The sequence below is a fragment of the Mesoplodon densirostris genome, chromosome 15 (assembly GCF_025265405.1).
Source record: "Mesoplodon densirostris isolate mMesDen1 chromosome 15, mMesDen1 primary haplotype, whole genome shotgun sequence".
NCBI lineage: Eukaryota > Metazoa > Chordata > Mammalia > Artiodactyla > Ziphiidae > Mesoplodon > Mesoplodon densirostris.
In genome coordinates this window covers 41,176,713-41,198,015 of record NC_082675.1, presented here as the reverse complement: position 1 = coordinate 41,198,015, position 21,303 = coordinate 41,176,713, and the positions used below count along the sequence as shown (strand labels likewise).

General features: G+C 40.2%; 1 protein-coding gene across 8 annotated transcripts in view; it reads left to right on the top strand.

Annotated features, from left to right (window-relative positions):
• Positions 1–21,303, top strand: part of OSBPL1A (oxysterol binding protein like 1A) — a 247,180-nt gene that overhangs the window by 80,381 nt on the left and 145,496 nt on the right. For 4 of the 8 annotated variants that reach the window (XR_009534543.1, XM_060119253.1, XM_060119252.1 and 1 more), the window contains one exon: positions 8,186–8,292. The exons of 1 other annotated variant lie outside the window; for it this stretch is intronic. Coding sequence is in view for 3 of the 7 variants with exons in the window: in XM_060119253.1 (XP_059975236.1) it covers positions 8,186–8,292 (107 nt within the window). In the remaining 4 variants the exon portion in view is untranslated. Of the gene's footprint in view, positions 1–8,185; positions 8,293–15,188; positions 15,483–21,303 lie in introns of those variants that run through there. 3 more of the 8 variants (XM_060119257.1, XM_060119258.1, XM_060119256.1) reach the window with 3 other exon arrangements.

Sequence of the window (21,303 nt, the reverse complement as noted above, 5' to 3'; positions counted from 1 at the left end):
AGTAATCCGCAAATTGTATTATCTAGAATAACAGCAGCCACATACAGCCTTTTTTTGTGCATTGTTCTGTATACTTTGCATATATTAACTCTTTTATTCCTTATAACAACCCAGTGTTAGCACATAACAACTATTATGTCCATTTTATAAATAAGCTAACAGGGACACAGAGAGCTTAGGTAACTTGTCTTAGGTCACACAGCTAGTAAAAAACCAGACAGGGTTTGCCCCTGGGCACCCTGGCTCCAGTGACTGCTCTTAGCCAATAATGAGTCTGGACTAAATGGAGAAATCTATATTTACTCCTAAACTTTTGATCTGTGAACTAGAAAAGGTTACGGATTTTCATCCCTAGATCTGCATCTACAGTGAAAGGTAGAATTTGTTGAGGACAGTCTCTTGGCTGCTGTAGTTGAGGTGCTGTTTAAATCCTTCCAGTCTCCTGTTCAGAAGTTCGAGGGGACGGTGGGATTGATGTAGGGCTGAAGTTTCCAGCTCGCAACAAAGAAATCCTCTTTATTTTTCCTGTCAGTTTTTTTCTTCTCTTTTCTTGTCCTGAGGTTCTTTCTGGTATTTTTCATCTGAAAGAACACATGACGGTTTGATACAATTTCCTGAGCCCAAACCTTGGAGTCATCTTAACCTTGGAGTGCATCCTTCCTGCGCAGCACGTTCTGTGTCTCCTTTGTCTCTCCATTGTCCCCTTCTCTGTCCCCCCATCAGGACACTGACGTAGGCTACAGCCGTCCTGCCTGTAGGTTGCAGGCCCTCTTGACTGGCCGTGCTGCCTCCAGGGAGTGTTCCACGGCGTGGTTTGAGAGGTGCCTCTAAAGACAGATCAGGTCTTGTGGCCTCCAGTGCCTTAGGGTAATTGCACTCTACCTTGACCTGTGTCTGCTCGCATCACCAGTCTCATCTCTCACCTCTTCCTTCCTCTTACTCAGTGTTCAGTAGCACTGAACTTTTCTCATGCTTTAGGGTCTTGTTCCCATTGTGTGAAGTACTAGCTTTTCCTCATCTTTTAAGTGTAGCTTCTAGAAACTTCTTGGCTTCTCTAAGATGGGCCTAAGTGTTCTTACTGTGTGTTTCCAAACCACCCTCCACTTTTCCTGTCGTGGCACTAATCGCCTTTACTGTAGCACTTTGTGTTTCCATCTTCCCCTCTGGGCAGACCCAGCCTCCTCAGGTCTTAGAAGGGGCAGGAAGAGCAAGCAGAGCTCAGGCCACCACAGCTGCTCCTGCCCAGGTCTGTCATACAGGGCACTGGCGAGGGAGCTGCTGTCCCGGGTCCAGCCTTCCTTTCAGACAGCCAGGTTGAGGAGTCAAATAGAGATGCAAAGTGGTTATGAAACTAAGTGATTTATTACTTGTGTTTCTTTTGCCCAGTCCATAGGAGGAAACACCATCGTATTCTCTCACTCTTCACCTTATTTGTTGGGGCACAGACCCTACTAGTGCCTCTCTCTTGACTTGCTGGAGACAGAGGTCCCTGGGTCACATGTGACTCTACCTGAATCATTTACTTTGTTGACTGGTTTTTCTCACAAGACCACTACCACAAATAAGGTTAGCAGCTCATAGCCAGGACAGTACAGTCAGGAGTGATGTAAATCCAATGATAGCCTTTATTTTTTCCTAATTAATTAATTAATTAATTAATTAATTAATTAATTTTTGGCTGCATTGGGTCTTCGTTGCTGTGTGTGGGTTTTCTCTAGTTGTGGCGAGCGGGAGCTGCTCTTCATTGCAGTGCACAGGCTTCTCATTACAGTGGCTTCTCTTGTCATGGAGCACGGGCTCTACGCATGCGGGCTCGGTAGTTGTGGCACTCAGGCTCAGTAGTTCTGGCTTGCAGGCTCAGTAGTTGTGGCGCATGGGCTTAGTTGCTCCGCGGCGTGTGGGATCTTCTTGGACCAGAGCTCGAACCCGTGTCCCCTGCATTGGCAGGCGGATTCTTAACCACTGTGCCACCAGGGAGGTCCCCAGTGATAGCCTTTGATGGAGATTTTAATCAATAAAATCTTCCTCCTTGCCTCCCTTCACTTTTTTTTCTTATAAATTTATTTTTTTAATTTTTATTTTTTATTTTTGGCTGCATTGGGTCTTTGTTGCTGTGCGCGGGCTTTCTCTAGTTGCCGTGAGCAGGGGCTGCTCTTCGTTGCGGTGCACGGGCTTCTCACTGCAGTGACTTCTCTTGTTGCGGAGCACAGGCTCTAGGTGTGTGGGCTCAGTAGTTGTGGTGCACGGGCTTACTTGGTCCGCGGCATGTGGGATCTTCCCGGACCAGGACTCAAACCCATGTTTCCTGCATTGGCAGGCGGATTCTTAATCACTGCACCACCAGGGAAGCCCTCCGTTCACTCTTGTTTGCAAAAGAATGCAAAATACATTTCATAGTTCTGCTGGTTTCTTTCCTGTTTTGACCCCAAAAGGTCTTCCTAACTGGTACACTCTTTTCTAAAATTTTAAATAAATTCAATTTATTTTTTCCAACAAATATGTTTTTCCCCTTACTATTCTAAAGACGCCCTCTGATCAGAACTGTTCATTCAATAATAATTGTTTTATTTTCTGTTTTCCTTGCTAGACTACAAATTTGCTAAGGACAAAAACTATTTCTCAGTTACTTGCGCCCTCTCTCCAGCACCTGGAGTGTAGTGCCTGCCACATGGTAGCCACTCAGTAAATGGTAGATGCAAATCCTCTAACCTCTCGAGTTCTCATAATTCTGAGACTCTCTTCTTCTCAGGACCAGTATTTTCAGTACTATCTGAAAATAATACTTACAGATATTTTGGATATGTTCGTTTTATTGGGCATTGTATTTAACAATAAAAAAGCTTATTCTTCAAGATCAGGCTCAAGTCCCATTACTTTGATCAAACTCCACTTTATTACTGTGTCCCATAATGGTAACTCTTTTCTCTGAATATGTAACATTTTTTATGTATGTACAATTTGTTTGCTATTTATATCTTATAACATCCCTTTTATTATCTTCTTATTCTTATTTAACTCATGCTTTAACTCATTTAACACATGCTGTTCTGAACTATATATTTTATACTTCTGTTGCAACTAGTGTACATTGTATAGATGTAGACATACAGATCAAATGGTCAGTGGTACTGTTTAGTAGGTGATTGATTTCAAGCTAATCATCTTAATTTGAACAAGAAAACATAAATTTATATTCTTACATCTTATATAACGTTACCAATCTCGATATTTTTTTAAGTTACGGCTTTATGTAGTAGAAGTTTTTTAGAAGAATAGTTGATTTTATGTGCAAACATCTTTTTCTCCATTTTGAGGAGAGAGTACTGATTTTCTTGAGGCATTTATATAATTCCAATTGAGTATGAGATAACTTTAAAAACACCTCTTCTCATGCAGGTTAGATTATGTCTCTCATGCACGTAGTCAGATGCACTGCATTTTTTTCACCACAGGAGAGAAATTGTCTTATTTTGATATTTTCTTTATTTCCTATGACCTTAGCTTTGTCACTAGATAGTTTTGGGACTGTTTATTCTCTCTGCTGTTTGTGTTTACTTTAAAAAAAACAAACCACACACTTAAGGCAGCACTGTTCCCAGAAGGACTAGGTTGAGGAAATGAAATGCCATTCATCCAGTTTATTTTTTTAAAATATCTTATCCCCAGTGATAGAAATATTTGAGTGAATGTTGAAAAACAGGCAAACTATATTTTCTTATGCCTCAAGTAAAAAGAAAATGTAGTTTTAAATAATTTATCAATCTGCCCTAATTAGCCAACCTATAGTAATATAAATGAAAATGTTTGTATCTTATATATTTTTAAAGTAAAATACAGTAGTTCTTTTGATGTAAAGTTAAATAATCCAAAACTATTTGGATTTTCTATGTAAGCCATGGGAATAAAATATTTTTATTATTTTCCTTAGTCTTTTAACATTTGAGTCTTTTTTTTGTACAAAGTTCAGTGCATGGTATTTGGGGGCTTAAAGAGGTTTAGAGTTTACCGAGGGTAGCAGAGAGTCAGCATACGTACGATACCCATGTTCTCTATTACAAGTGGATGTGGCTACTTTTGGAGTCCAGTAGGAGAGGTCACATCCCACAGTGATATTTAAGGACGGCTCAATGGGGAGGATAGCATTTAAACTTGGCCTTGAAAAAAAAAAAAGTTTTAGTTAAGTGGGGAAACTTCTGAATATGAATAATTATTATTTCCATTATTCACGGAAGATGGAACATCTTTAACAAAGGTTTAAAAGCAGTAAAATATAATAGGTTAATATTTCTAGGAAAACAGATATTTCCAGGAAAACCGTCTGGCTGAAGCTGACTGTTTATGGAACGATTTAAATGTTAGTCTAAGGAGCGTGGACTTTTTCTATATAAGGAGAACAATGGAAGTTTTCTGTGTTAGGGTTTAGCTTGTTAGCAACAAGAAACAAGCTGTTGCCCACTAGTTTTAAAACTTACCCAATTAAAAATTGTACAGTGTAATCATGAAAACGACAGATTGTGAGCTTTTTATACATGTCTCTAAAGTTAAGCTTTTCACATATGATCTTCCAGCATCTTTCCCGAGTTCAACAATATTTTTAGTACAAAAAATAACTTTTTTTTTTTCAAATTAACAGTGTCCAGTTCTCAGAGTAGGCCAGATATGTTAACATACTGGCCTTTTTGCATTTGTTTATTACGGCTCAGTCTCTAAATATTAGTTGGCTAAAACATATTTGCAGTGATTCCCCAGTTGGTAACTTTTCTAGAAGCCTAGTAGTTTTCCTTTTATGTAATCAGTATGCAGACGACATTGTATAAGAGGCACACCAGTGTGAACCCACTGTCCCTGGTACGCAGCACTGCCCAGAGTATTTGCCAAAGTCCACGGTTTTTACACCGTCCCACCGTGCAAGTTAATATTAATTCTGACATCTTGTTTGAATACTAGCTTGTCAGACAAGTTATGTAACTTTTGACTCTGTTTTGGACAGAAGAATTTGACACACTCTGAATAATAGATTCTTATAAACTTGTCTTAATATATATTTCTTAGAATATCTTTTGAAAGCTTGCAGAGTCAGTTTTGTTTAAAAATTTGTAAAATTCTTAAAATTTATTTAGAGATTTAATGTTTGTTTTATGCTAATCAACAAGTATCTTAAGTGAGATATCTAAAACATACACAAAATTGGAGATGGTTAAGCATGTGATGGTATTTAATAAAAAGAAATGTATCCATGAATGGCTGTACTACCATCTTCCTATCCTTTGTGCCATGAAAATGGAAAATTTCTAGGTTACCCAGATAATTTCTGGAAGGCAGAGGCTGTGTCTGTTTCTTCTTGTGCATCTCCTCACATCCCTGGTCTCCAGCTCTGTGTAAGACATCTGTTGAGGTACTATTTAAGTCACATGGCATCTAGCATATGGTACTCTCTTTTGCTGTTTAGCAACTAGTACAGAATAAATCTTCACAGTGTGTATCAAAGATTCAAAAAGAAAAAGTATGTAAAGTCAAAATTATTTTAGAATATAGTAGTTTTCAATTATTTGGGTATTATTAAGAATAGCTAGAGGGCCTCCCTGGTGGCGCAGTGGTTGAGAGTCCGCCTGCCGATGCAGGGGATACGGGTTCGTGCCCCGGTCTGGGAGGATCCCATATGCCGCGGAGCGGCTGGGCCCGTGAGCCATGGCCGCTGGGCCTGCGCGTCCGGAGCCTGTGCTCCGCAACGGGAGAGGCCACAGCAGTGAGAGGCCCACATACCGCAAAAAGAAAAAAAAAAAAAGAATAGCTAGGAAATTCTATTCCATAAGATGAAAAATATGATAAAATGTCAATTTGGTGTTTATATCCAGATATTAATGAAGGACTCATTACTTTCATTCACTCTGACCTTTTCCTTTTTTTTCTTTTTTTATAAATTTATTTATTTATTTGTTTTATTTTTGGCTGCGTTGGGTCTTCGTTGCTGCACGCGGGCTTTCTCTAGCTGTGGCGAGTGGGAGCTACTCTTCGTTGCGGTGCATGGGCTTCTCACTGCAGTGGCTTCTCTTGTTGCGGAGCATGGGCTCTAGGTACGCAGGCTTCAGGAGTTGTAGCACACAGGCTTCAGTAGTTGCAGCACAGGGGTTCAGTAGTTGTGGCTCACGGGTTCTAGAGCTCAAGCTCAGCAGTTGTGGCACACGGGCTTAGTTGCTCTGCGGCAAGTGGGATCTTCCTGGACCAGGGCTCGAACCCGTGTCCCCTGCATTGGCAGGTGGATTCTTAACCACTGCGCCACCAGGGAAGTCCCTGACCTTTTCCTTTTGTTGCCCACTTTTGCCTTATGAGTTTTTGTTTGTTTGTTTGTTTTTGTGGTACGCGGGGCTTTCACTGTTGTGGCCTCTCCCGTTGCAGAGCACAGACTCCGGACGCACAGGCTCAGTGGGCATGGCTCATGGGCCCAGCTGCTCCGCGGCATGTGGGATCTTCCCGGCCCGGGGCACGAACCCGCGTCCCCTGCATCGGCAGGCGGACTCTCAACCACTGTGCCACCAGGGAAACCCTGCCTTATGAGTTTTGAGAAATAATTTTTTCCAAGGAAAGGACTTGTCTTTGCTAAAATAAATCATGTCATATAAAAAATTTGGAAAATGTAAAAAAGAAGAAAACAGAGCAATACAACTTTATCACTTAGAATAATGGCTAAATAATTTGTCATATGTTCTCTGTAGATTTTATTTTTCTTTCCATTTTCCATTTGAAAACTTTTGTTTCTTGATGGAACCCACTGTTTTATGGCCTAATCATTGCAAATTGCTGGCATTTGGATTTACCTGATTCTTTGTTTATTGACCTTGTTTACCATGTTTTAAGAATAGTGTTTTACGTAAATCAAAATTACTTAAAATACATAGGATGCTACAGATTTAATTGTCTTTCTCTTTTATTTTTTCTTAAAGCTTTCTTAATTTTTTTTATTTGATGGAAGGGACAGATGTGAAGGATCTAATGTATAATCAACATAAAATCCCAAGCTATTTCAACTAAGTACATTTCTGTCACATTAATCTGGACAGGATATGACATTTCACTTAAGTGACATGTGTGTATTTTACAGCTTTCTCTTGCCAACGTTATGTTATTTTGTTTGTTTGTTTGTTTTCCGTAATGGTAAAGTGGATTAAGATTTCCTTTAAGGGTCCAGGGGAGATACTGATATTATCATTTATTTCCCAACTTAACATATACTGAAAGATGCTGGACCTTGACAGGGACATATTTTTGAGAGTGAAAGACCTATTTATACGAAACATTTATCCAAATAAGAAGTAGAGGAGGGCTCCCCTGGTGGCGCAGTGGTTAAGAATCCTCCTGCCAATGCAGGGGACAAGGGTTCAAACCCTGGTCCGGGAAGTTCACACATGCTGTGGAGCAGCAAAGCCCGTGCGCCACAACTCCTGAGCCTGCACTCTAGAGCCCACGAGCCACAACTATGGAAGCCTGCATGCCTAGAGCCCGTGCTCCACAACAAGAGAAGCCAACGCAATGAGACGCCCACACACCACAATGAAAAGTGGGCCCCGCTCACCGCAACTAGAGAAAGCATGCATGCAGCAAGGAAGACCCAACGCAGCCAAAATTAAATAAAATAAATAAATAAATTTTAAAAAATCATATTAAAAACCTATTAATGAGATTAAAAAAAAAAGAAGTAGGGGAAGTTGAGTTAATGCCACCTTCAGATCTGTTAGCCATCATTGTCAACTACAGGATTATTTTTGTCTCTTTTTAGCACTTTGCCTTTGAATAAAATTACTTATCTAGTAATGAATATCATGAAAGGAAATGTTAATGTTTTATAAGTAATGATATCAGTCCTTCTTGACAACTGTTTTTCTTAAACATTATATATTATTTATTCCTATGAACCTTTTTTTTTTTTTTTTAGTAGGTCCTGGCTCTTCTCCTTTTAGGATATAGGCTTTTCTAAGTCAAGGCTTTGTTCTTTCTTTTTCTGTACTAATTTATGTGCCCTGCATACAGTAGGTACTTAATTATGATGCCCAAGGAATATACTATATGCTTTGCTTAAGGCAGCTAGAAGGAAACATGAGGTTAGTAGATATAAAAATACTTTTGTGGTCTTAGTTTACTTTAAGATTACTTAAAATCCTACTCATTTTATTTATTTTTTTATTTATAGAAATGCTTCCATCATTCCTTCAGAAAGTTGAAGTTGTCTCTGAAGCTTCTAGAGAAACTTGTGTAGCTTTGAGTGATTGCCTTAATCTCTTCACCAAACAAGAAGGGGTAGGTAGTTTGGAACTGAATTTTAAAAATAATTGTTTGGGTGTCACACTTGATCATCCAATATATCATTGCTTTCAAACTGTCCAAAGGTAGGAGAAAATAGAGTTAATAAAGGCAACGACAGCTTCATTTTTCACCAAAAGTTAGAACTTATTTATTCTTGATTAAGCAGAATAATTCTGAAATAACTTCTGTTCATTTAATTTGTTTATGTACCCATATTTAACAAGTATGTTTAAAGTTGATCTACTCAGGGTTGTCGTGACATTTTGATAAGACAGACTATGAAAATGTTCTAGAAACAAAAGGTCTCTATATGAAAAATATATACTTTTATTTAGAAAATAGATTGTTATCATACTTAGCTATGTGAACTCAGCTTAATGGATTAAATATTTTTTTGTACTCTTTGTTGCTTGCTCTCTCCCATTTAAAAATTTGCCATTTGATCTTCCAAATATGAGTAAAAGTGGTATGCCATCCATTAGTAACTCTTTTTCTAAGGACTGAAAAGTCATTAAGGTGTGTGTTTATTTTATAAATTTATTTATTTTTGGCTGTGCTGGGTCTTCGTTTCTGTGCGAGGGCTTTCTCTAGTTGTGGCAAGCGGGGGCCACTCTTCATCGCGGTGCGCGGGCCTCTCACTGTCGCGGCCTCTCTTATTGCGGAGCACAGGCTCCAGACGCGCAGGCTCAGTAGTTGTGGCGCACGGGCTTAGTTGCTCTGCGGCATGTGGGATCTTCCCAGACCAGAGCTCGAACCCATGTCCCCTGCATTGGCAGGCAGATTCTCAACCACTGCGCCACCAGGGAAGCTCCAGGTGTGTTTTGCCTGAACTAAGATTTTTCTTTTTTTATGTTTTTTCCTTCATTTTCATGAGTTTAATGCAAGCCAAGTAGCAATAGGCTTTGTTTTGCATTTAATTTCTACACGTTTAATCTTCAACTTTTTAGATTAAGACACCAAATTTCTTTGTTTTTTTTTCTATTTTTTTTTAGGTTCCACATATATGTAAAATCATATGGTATTTGTTTTTCCTCTGTTTGACTTACTTCACTTAGCACAATACCCTCCAAGGACACTGACTTTCTTATTCTTGTTACAATTGATTTGTGCCTTTTGGTTAGAGATTAGGTTTTGGTGTAAAACAAGATAGATGAAAATGGTCTTATATATGTTTCTCTTATATGTAAGGATCTAAAATTTTATTTTCCCATCATTAAAATAAGAAGCCTTGTGAATTCATGTGAAATTTTTTAAATGCTCTGTTTGTTATGTATACCACAAATTCCATAATTATTTTATTTGGAGAATAAGAAAAAATATGTAATAATAATCTGAATTCATTTAAAACAAACTTACAGAAAGTCTTTCAACAGAATTCTGTTAAATACCATGGGAAAACATAATTGTTCATTAAACATGTTAAATGGTTTATTCTCCTAATGGTGTTTGAAAATATCCCTTTCCAGCATTTCTATTTTTGGTGCTTTGCAAATTTCATATTCTAGCTTGTTTAAATGAGGAATGATTTAGTGACCTAAATAAATCCAAATAGGATAATAGAATTGCAGAACATTGCAGAACAGAACAAATTATGATGTTACAGGATTCAGGTAATATTACCTTGTAAAACTAAATTCACATCTCCTGTATGGTATTTGATGAATGTATTGATAACTTTTTTGTTCTCGGGTTGTATAGTTTTAAGGTGAACACTAGATTAGAAGTACTTTAATTTCTGAAGAAGCCAACCTATCCTAATCTTAAACAGATTAAAAAAAAAATAGCCTAGGTAACCACCTCTGTGTGTAAATTTACATGTGCAAGAATATTAGCCTAAAGTTTAACCTAATTAACCTCATTACGCCTTTAAAATTAGTCATCAGGATTAAGTAACATAATTGTAAGCAAAATGCTTAGCATAGTTTCTGACACATAGTAAGCCCTGAGTGTAAGTCCACGGTTGTTATTGTAGGATGCTAATTAACACTTGTGACCCCTTTTCTCTGATGGCATCTTGGAGCTTCTGTGTCTTTAACATTGGTTTTATCTTGTTTTGGGAGGAGGTGGTGTTGTCTAAAGAAAATTTATTTGACTGTGGAATGACTGTGTTGTGTTTCCATCCTTATGACTTATTATTTAAGAGATGATTGGCTACTTAAGTTCTCTGAACTTTGATACCTTCATCTTTCATATAAGAGAGACCATATAGAAAGTCATTAAGAGCCCTGGTCTGAAAGTCTAATGGACCTCTTTTAAATCTCAGTCTTTCCCTAACTGATTGTAGGACCTTGGGCAAGTTTCTGAAGAATGAAGATATGTAAACACCTGATGGTTGGGTGTGGAGAACAGATGTATGTAGATGAATAATATGTATATAGACCATATTAGCATATCACAAGAGCACAAAGTATTCATTTAGTAAATGGCATTTATTGTTTTTAGAGTATTTTAAGATTTTTCTTTTTAGTAGTTTATGAAATATCAACCCTGTGGGGCCCTCAGTAGAAATCCATGGATTTCCCTCTGAGAAATACGATTATAGATGATGAGAAGGCCTGAAAAATATTTGAAAGATAAATGGCATCATTGAAGTTGGTCTTATCAAGTAGTTAAGAGTTACAACATAGGAATTTAATCGCTTAATTGAGGTCAGAGTGGAATAATTGTGCACTGTAATGCCTTATGTATCAGGCATCATAAATTTTATTTTCGTTATCCAAAAACTTTATTAGAAGAGCAGTGATAAGCTTGAACTCACATAGACCTGAGTCCAGTTCCTGGTTCTGCTATGTAATCTCTGTCTTCACCTCAGTAAAACACAATCTCCTTTTCAAAGTAGTGACCAACCAAAAAAGAGTGTTCTGAGAAGTAAATGAGATCCGATTGGCAAAACACTGCGTAGCACCTGGCACAGAATGGGGACCCGGTAGGTGTAAGTGACCCCAGCCCCAGCGGCAGAAAAAACGTTTTTATTCTAACCTTTTTTGAGGACAGTTACTCTGAATCTTACACATTTACTTCTTAAACTGAAGATTTCATACTTTATCTCTTCTGGGTGCCTCAGGATTGTCCTTTTGTATGTTTGTAATTACTCTTTGCCTTAATACAGAGATACCGTCAGGGGATAATGTTTACAGGACTCTTTTTTGATTAAATGGCCCAATCCTGCTAATGCTTTTTAATTCCTTTTTACTCCTTATGGTTCTAAAATTTTCTTCTCTCCTGTTTTTGAGACCAACTGGGTGCTTGTCTCTAGCAGTGGAATACTGATCCCTTCTGGTTTACTCATACTAATCTCCTGTTTGTTTAAAAAGAAAACCAGTAACCAAACTTGGTAAAATTATGTCCACAGTAAGAGTAAGCTGGCTTAGTGTGAGAAACTTGGCTTGACAATGAGCACAGGCTTTAGGGTCTGGGGCCTTCTGGTATGTGGGTGTTCTTTGCTTGTTTGGAGATTCTCTGATACAGCCTAGATATTCCAGGTATCCACATGACCTCTACATAAATGAGGCATTATGTAGGCGTATTTTACTTGAAATAACACTACTTATGTTGTCGGAAAAAAAAGGCAATATATAAGATAAGCTGTAAAGTTTGTGATTGATCTACTAAAGGCAACCTTACTGTATTTTTAAAAATTTATTTATTTATTTTTGGCTGTGTTGGGTTCTTTGTTTCTGTGTGAGGGCTTTCTCTAGTTGTGGCAAGCGGGGGCCACTCTTCATCGCGGTGTGCAGGCCTCTCACTACCGCGGCCTCTCTTGTTGCGGAGCACAGGCTCCAGACACGCAGGCTCAGTAGTTGTGGCTCACGGGCCTAGTTGCTCCGCAGCATGTGGCATGTGGGATCCTCCCAGACCAGGGCTCGAACCCGTGTCCCCTGCATTAGCAGGCAGATTCTCAACCACTGCGCCACCAGGGAAGCCCCTTTACTGTATGTTTTATGATATACTTGGGAAACATACTATAATAGAATGTGAAGGCTATGGTTTTTCTTTAACCTTGTTTTGAGAGTTCCATTCAGAAGGCTAGAAACTGGTTTCATGAATCATTGTTTCTACAGTTCTCCTCACCAGAGGTTGGTATCAGAAGTGGTCAAAATGTCATTCAGCAGTCATCACTGGTGCCCTCTGGGTCTGTGTATTATTGAGCTCCCCTTGATATTATGAGTCTAATCAGTTTTTAGTGTAAACTCACTTATAAAATGTTAAATCTCCTCACTGCTAAAGGGATGTAACCCAAATGTATGGTTGGGACGATAGTGATGCCAAGCTTTTGGTGTAATGGAACGATTCAGACTCTCAGTTGGAACCAACCAAAGGTACTTGCTACTCTGGACCAGATGCTAAAGTCTTTGGAGAGAATTCATGCCCTCATGTGGACTGATAACTCTATAAAGTCATGGTTTCTAATACTCATTTAGCTTCCTGAGCTGTTCAGAGTCCTTTAATCCCTCTCCCTTTCATTTGCAATGTTTATATCTTTCAGGCCTTCACCTTTCTCTCTCTCATCTCTATTCTGACCAAAATTTATTGTCAAATGTTAGGTGATCATTGTACATGCTGCCAACTCCCTACCGGTCCCTCATTCCAATTTTTATCTTTCTTTTTTCCTTTTGTTGGAGGCATCTGTCTCCTGTCTTCAAAAACAGCTACTCTCTTCTTCTGAATTCTCCCTTGTAGCTTCTATCTCCCTACATCCCTTTCCAGTTCCATTTTTGAAAATGTGATACCTTCTGTTTCTACTTCTTTATTCCTCAACTAGTCCACTGAGACCATTCTTGCCAATATCTCCTTGTTGCTAATCAGAGAACATCTTTAAATTATCTTGCTTGTCTTTTTAAAGGGTCTGGCATTTGACTACTGCTTGCTTTTTGGAATGCTTCTCTGTGATTTCCATGGTGCCTCCCGCTTCTGGCTTCTCTTTTCCTGTATAGCAACTCCTCCTCAGTCTTCTTCTAAAGCATCTTTTCTTCTGCCTGTGCTTTGCATGTTAGTATTCCCTAGGTTTCTGTGGGTGGCCTTCTCACTCAGCATTCTCCCTGGATGATTTCACCCACTCCTTCAACCCAGAAATCCATGATGATTCAGGTATATCCACTTGGGATCTTCTGAGCTATGAACCAGTTGTATCCAGCTGCCTTTCGGACATTTACATATGGATACATCAGAGGCATTTCTAAACCAAAGTGCCTAGAACTGAGTTACCGATTCAACTCAAAGTTACCTGTTGGATAACTCAAGCCGGAAACATGGGGGCTGCCGCTGGTTCGTTCTTCTTCCTCAGCCCCATTTTTAATCAAGTCCTGTCATTTTTACTTCCTGTATCTCAGTTGTCTGTCTCCTCCAACCCAGCACACAGATTCCCCATTGCCATTCTGTTAGATAAAGTTCTCAGGATTGCTGTGTTGGATGACTGCTACCATTTCGCAATCCCAGGTTCCACCCTTCAAAATTGAGTTAATGTCCCTCCTAGTCTAGGAGTTCCTTGCTGTTGCAGTGCTTATGACATTGTATCCTTATATATTTACTTGTCTGATTATATATTTACTTGACTGGAGCTCCTCAAGTAAGTATCTTATTTTTGTAGCGTCTTTTTTCTAGCATAGTGCTTGGTATTTAGTAGACAGTTAATAAATACTTGAATAAATGAAAAATGAATGTACAAAGGAAAGAACACAAGCTTTTGGGTCAGACCAATCAGGACCTAAACTCTGCTATCTTGACCCTGAGCAAATTAATATATGTTTGGGAATTCCATTTCCAAATCTGAAAACGAGAATGCAAATGAGTTATTTTATGTGAAGTTCCTCAGTACAGTGCCTGGCACATTTTAGGTGCTTTGTAAATTGCCTTCTGAAACAAAGTAGCCTTTGTTGTTCATTGTTTTGTTTTGCTGCCTGGTACTACTTTTGCAAACTGAATTCTTTCTCTAATTTTTAGGGCCTAGGGAGAAAGATTCTGTAGCAAGGTCTCTTCTTCAGTGACAAATGTGACTTTTCAAAATGTGATAATATTTAGTCACCAACTGAGAATGAAAAAAAGAAGCCTTTTCAAAGACACCTTGAAACCTCACCGACATTAATTCCCATTTTTCCGAGTGTGGCCTTGTCTCATCTTTTACACGTTTTTCATCTGTAGTGCAAATACAGCCACCACTGCTGGAAGGACGAACTTAAAGTACCCTAGGATCTTGTCAAAGAAATACTCAATTTTGTTCAGTATTACTCTGCTTCCCAAAGTCGAGGACAGATTTGTATACCTTAGAAAGGTTTAAGACTACTGTTTGTTTTTCCTCACCAGAACCTCACAGTTAACGAGGAATTTCATTAGCCTGAACATCCCACTTTTAAGTATATCATGTATGTGGTGGGTCTTCCTGACCTTTACGCCTTCGTCCACCCTTTAGGGGTCGCCAGAATCAGAAACACCTATTTCACGTGAGTAGGTTTCACGTTAGTAGGGTCAATACTGTTGTTTTCCTCATTGCTTAAATGGTAGCCCAGGAAGTGTGTGAAAAATAAATATGTGCAGACTAGCTCAGTCTTTTGTTGTGGAATCAGACTGTTAATTCTTCAGTGTAAGCCTGAGTGTCAGTTACCTTCGAATGGAAGACTCCAGAAGAGAGGATCTCTTTGCTTTTCCCGGGGGGGGGCAGGCTGGCCATTTAAAAGTTGCCAGGGCCGCGTCCGCAGGACCGGCGTGCTCGCAGAGCCCGGGGAGCGGTGCCGCCTTCCCTGAAATCCCGGTCGAGCCGCTCCCGGGCCGCGCGCCGCTCCCGCAGCCCCCTGGCAGGTCCCTACCTGCGCCTCGGAGCTAGCGGGCGCCGCGGCGGGGCGGGGGGAGGGAGGGGGAAGGGGAGGAGGGACGGACGACGCCAGCCGCCGCGGAGCCGCCCGCCGCAGGCCATTTGCCGGCGGGAGTCCTGGAGGGCGGTGGTGCGGCCGAGGGGCCATCGCGGACCTCGGGCGGCCCGGGCGCAGTCCTGGGCCGCGCCTCTGCTCGACCTCGCTGGAGCCGGGGGCGGGCCGCGCGAAGGTGACTTCAGGGAGACCTTGCGGTGCCGCCCTGGGTCGCGCCTCCGGGCTGGGCTGGAGTGGAGGCGGAGGAACAGGCCGAGCGCATTCCTGCTGGAGCCTCGAGGAGCGCCGGGCGGAGCGCGCCGCCGCCGGGGAGCCCCGGCCCAGGTGGGTGGGCGAGTGCCTGCGCCGGGGCAGCTCGGGGACACCGGGGAGGGAAGGAGGAGGGTGGCCCGACGAGATCCAGGGATGTAAGTGGATCCAAGAAGAGTTGGGCGCGAGTGTGTGGAGCGGAGCGCGGCCGCGGGCGTGTGGGGAGGGGTGCGCGAAGCCGGGGACCTTGCCCGCCCCGCCGGCTGTGTGTTTGCATCGGTTCCTGCGGGAAGAGCCGCTGAGGGGTAAAGCCTGTGAACAGATATTTTTTTCGGCTAAATACTGGTAGTAGGTCAGGTAGGGCCGGAGTAGGAGGAGTAAGGCACTGAAAGACATTACTGACCTAAATAACCTTACAAGTTAGTGATTTTTCGCATGTCTCAGCCCTGGCAGACATTGAGATGAACTTACCATCCGCTGTTCAGAGGCCGCTAAAATTCCCTGAAAAAACGAGGAGGGGAAACGCTTGAGTGGATTGAGAAGAGAAAGGGAAATTATACTGGGGTTGGGGAGTGGGGAGGTGGCTTTTAACTTTGCTTTGATTAGGGATTTTTGATTACTCATAGGCTTTCTTTGTAGCCTAAACCAGTGGAGAATCATGGTCCCCAGCATTCACAGCATGTGGCTAGTTGTTTTGTGTTTTCTGTTGTGCAGGTTTTTTTCTGGATTTGGAGGGAGGGTGGTACTAAGGAGGGGAAGATGCCGGGGAAGAGCTTTCCAGCTTTTGAGAGTTATTAAAGCTATTAAAAGTTTCTTAATTTTAATTAGGTTCAAAGACAGAATGAAGGCATTTCATTTAGAAGACAGCATCGCTTAGCAGGAATCTTTTGCAAAAGAGAAAAATGCTTGAAATGCGTGTTGGTGGAGTAATGTGTAGGCTAGAATATAGGGATCTAAATATAAATTTTCTTTTCAGTTTGAGAACACACCAAAGTTAATCTCCGGTCCAAATAATGTTTGATTTTGACCCGGAAGCTGATGACTTCGGCAAGTTAGCTTAGCTTGAATTGAGTAGATGTTTAATCTGAACATGAAGACCCAGAGAGCTATTTTAGCCTTTGTCCCAGTACTACTTTTTACTAGATTGGGGGCCTAAAGGGATTTGTATCACTGTGAATATAATTGCAGGACTCTAGTCTTCCCTCTTTAGGAGCTCTTTAAGCATTAATTTTAGGGGATTTCATTGATAGTGAAAGTGAACCCCATAATGGCCCTTCCCGTAGTTGTGCACTGTGCAGAACGGGGAGAAATTAAAAAGCTTATTAGGTTTTCCATATTAAAAGCAAATGCATCTACTGATAATCAAGGTAGTATATAAATATGATCCAAGCACATATTAAATATTATACATACTTCATAAAATAATTATGTAGCACCATACTTTAAGCTCTATGTACAGTTTTTGACTTTGTCATTTACATTCTCTTAAAAAGGATTGTGATTTGTGGCTGTGTAGTTATAAGAAGGTTATAAGAAAACTTCTAATTCCTTTAAAAAGTAGGAATTTAGAATTTTTACTTAGTCCACATTATTCCTGAATTTTTAGCTTGTTGTGTATATAATCCAGAAGTGTACTGCTACAACTTAGTTTTGGAAGCAGCTGGGACATAGGTTAAATAAATGTGAAGTTTGTGTAAAATGAAGCTGGTTTGCATTTTGGTAACTTCTGTGAAGTTTTTGAACAGAAATACATAAGATTTTAATTAGTAGCGTGAAGTGTGTGTTTGTGTGTATGTATTAGCCTTGTGATGCTTGGTATGACCCAAGATCTATCATCATGAGTTTTTGTATCTCACAATAGTACCAAGACTGTAACCTGGATGCAGTTGTGTTTGTCTTGTTCACTGCCATTTTCCAATCAGAGTGCAGTGTCCAACTTCTACTCTAGCTAATGAGTTTTGAATGAGTTATAGGCAGACATAATTTTCCTCTCATTTTAACTTCAGTGTTAAGGATGTAACCCCTATACAACTTTATAATGGTCCACCATACATTTGATATCTATTACTTTATGTAAAATTTTCCCCTTAATTCAATAAGTATTTACAGAATGTTCATCTTGTCAGATACTGCTCTACCAGCCTGTCTTCATAAAACTTAAGAAATTACTGCAGGAGCCAGATGACTTGACTAGGTTCTTACAGAAAGCACAACATATACAGGGGGAAGAGAAAGGGATGAATTCCAGCAAATAGTTCATTAAGACTGGAACAGAGTAAGATAGGTAACGAGAAAGTCAAGGCTAGATCAGTAGAAGCAGGGTCGGTCTTCTTGAAAGACTGTAAAATATGCCTGAAGAGTTTGGATTATTTTGGGCAGTTAGAATCACTGAGAGATTTTAATGGGGGGGGGGGGAGATTTAATCAGATTTGTTCCTTATGAGAAGGATTAGAGGGCAGGCCTGAAAGCAGAGTGGCCAGGTGCAGGAATTCGAGAGAGAGATAATCAGAGTCTGAGCCTAGTTGGTGGCTGTGGAAAAGGAAAGGAAGATACAGAGCAGAGAGAAGAGAGACTTTGAGATAAACAATATGAGTAGGAGCTGATCATAGTTTGAGTGTGAGGAATGAAGCCGGTGGAGTTAGATGACCCCACATTCATGGCGTAAGTCACGGGATAGAAGGTGACTGAAGTAGGGAGGAAAGGGGAGGATGAGTTCACCTTTGAACACGATGACATCTGAATAAGGTCATCCTGACTTGTCCAATAAAAACTTGGGAATCTTTAGTACTGGGAGTCCCCTGATTAAACATGGTGATCGAGGCTGAAGGAGTAAATAATAATACTAGAAGTGTCGTTTAAAAAAATTTGAAATCAAACGATGAATACTATCTGTGGAAGAAAGAGAGCCAATGGAATGCACTGAGGAAAAGCAGCCTGGGGGGCCAGGGGACAAGAGGTCCAAGAAGGTGAAGCAGCAACTGAAACGCACCTGTTCGATTTGGTAGCCAGGTGTCTTTGATGAGGGAAGTTTTAGAAGCTTGACAGCATGAAGCCTGACTGCAGTGAGCAGAGGAGTGAGTGGGGAGTAGAAAGTAAAAATAATGAAGATAGACTGGAGTTCAGTATCTGTAGACAGTTTTGTTCCTTTCTTTCAGTCCTTACACCTCTGATTTATTTTTCTTCTTTCTACTATACTGGTTAGGGCCTTTAGGACAATGTTGAATAGCAGCCGAGGTGGTGGGAATCCATGTTCATCCCTGGTATTTAAAAGGAATCTAATAATTCCATGTTAAGAAAGGTATTTGGTGCATATCATTTATCAGGTTTAATGAAGTTCCCTTTCATTCTTATATTGTTGAGTTTTTTTTTATCATGAAAGGATGTTGAACTTATCAAATGTTCATTTACCAAGAGAATCATGAGGTTTTTGTTTTATTTGTGAAGGTGGCAAATTATATTTTTAGATTCTTTTTATTGATAAGCCATCCTTGTATACCTGGACCAAACCTAATCTGGTCATAATGTATTATTTTTAACATTCTCCTCAATTTGATTTGTTTTGGTTTTTAACATCTGTTTATAAGTGAGACTGGCTTGTAATTTCCTTTTTTTGTTGTCCTCATCAGAGTTTATTATCAAGGTTACACTGGCCTCATATAGTGAGTTTGGGAGTATTCTCTCTTTTGCTGTTCTCTGGAAGAGTTGTATAAAATTGAAATGGCCTGTTCTTTGAAAATTTAGTGGAATTTTCTTATAAAACCACCTTTGTGAGTTTTTTTGGGGGGGGACCAATTAGATGTATTTAATGGTTATGGTGCTATTTTAGTTTTCTATTTCTCTTTGGGTCAGTTTTGATAAGTTACATCTTTCGAGGAATTTTATCCTTTCCATTTAAGTTTTGAAATTTGTTGTTATAAGGAAGTTCATAATATTCTTTTTTTTTTTTTTTTTTTTTTTTGCGGTACGCGGGCCTCTCACTGCTGTGGCCTCTCCCGTTGCGGAGCACAGGCCCCGGACGCGCAGGCCCAGCGGCCATGGCTCACGGGCCCAGCCGCTCCGCGGTATATAGGATCCTCCCGGACCGGGGCACGAACCCGTATCCCCTGCATCGGCAGGCGGACCCTCAACCACTGCGCCACCAGGGAGGCCCCATAATATTCTTTTATTGTCTTTTTAACTTATGTTCATTCTGTAATTATGTATTCCCTTTTCTAATCTTTTTCCATTTTCTTTCTTCTAATGTTTATTTGGCTATTTCCAAATGAATTTTGCTCTCTTTGTAACATCAGTCTCATTAAGGCTTTGCTTATTTGATTATTTTTCAAAGAACTGTCTACGTTTTATCTCTCTTACCTTTTTCTTTTAAATTTCTATAGTTATCTCTATCACTTTTCCTTGAGTTTATTTTCTTCCTAGTATCTATACCTTTATTATTCTCTGTCTCCTTAAAGTGGATAATTTGTTCAAAATTTGTTCCTTTCCAGATTTCAATTCTAGATTTCAATTTTCAATACTAATTCTAGTATTTTGTAATATAGCGAATATATCACTGCTAGCTTCATCCATTACTTTGATGATTTTATAGACTTGAATAATACATTTCCTAGACTTCATCATTCCAGACTGAGAACTACTAATGTATGTAGAGTACTGCCCTCCTAATATTTAAAATACCTAAAGTTTCTGCAAGGTTTTGACTACTTCCAATTTTTTTTTTTTCTCTTACCCAACTTTCCTTGTTTTCATTGCTTGGCATTTCTCTCCATTTCTCTTCCCCACCTGCTGCTCAGCTTCTTGCTCTTTTTCCCTCACCCCCTCTTTTCTACCCCTAGATACTTTGTGCAGTGGAAGAAGAATGATCGTCTTCCCTTGCCCTCTGCCCCCACTTTTTTCTTTTGTCTCCCGGTTTTCTACACTCTAACCACCCACCCCCCCATGCCTGCAGGATTTTTCCATTATCTGCTCAACATTGTCCATCTTGCTCTTTCCTTCTCCTTAGAACCCTGGCTCCAGCACCAAGGAGGAAAAAGAAGATAATTTGTGTCTAATTTTCTTGAGATGCTCAAAGGTTCATCATTATGTACCTGATGATTTTTGTTATTCCTAATACAGTCCAACTGATGGCAGAGTTAGGGAGAGTATAGGGCAGGCCTAGGAAGATGGCATAGATGGTACCGTCTGAGCTCCTCTTACCTGGAGTCCTGAAATATGGGCTCCGGTATTAGTGACTTTTTCCTTGCTGTCTGACTCTGGGCCTCCTGTGTAACAGGGTTATTAGCACAGACCCCTTCTTTCTATTTCATGAGTTGCTGTGACACTCAAATAAGATAAGGATAAACCCATCAGTTTTACGTTAAGACAGTCTTCCCGAGCTTTATTTTCAGAAAAATATCTTGAAAGGATTTTTTGCTCAATTCAGGGACAGAGAAGTGGCGTTCAAGTGGTTTGTGACTTGGAGTGCTGGATCAGAGAAACCCTAGTGGGAAGCAGCCGGTCGTGGTAGGAATGACCAGAGCACTGGAGCTCCGCCCAGTGGTTGAAAGGGATTCAGAGGAGGTGTCTGTCCTCTGGGGAAGGGAGCTCATAGCCTCCCCGGATGGAGAAGTGGACACGTTGCTACATCCAGTGGTTGGATCCTGAGCTGCAGTGATACCATCTGTTCCTTTACCTATCTTTTTATTTGCCACATTCAGGACACTGTGCCTTTTTGAGGTACTTGAGAAATCACCCTTCACTTAAAATGTTGGTATGAGGGAGATTTTGTTGTTCTGGGTTCTGGACAACTGAATTGCAAATGAAGTGTAGGAATATAATTCTCCTTAATAAAATTTCTTAGAAATGATTTAACTTTGAATATTTTCTTCACTTATTTTTGTTACTTTATTTTGTGGTATGG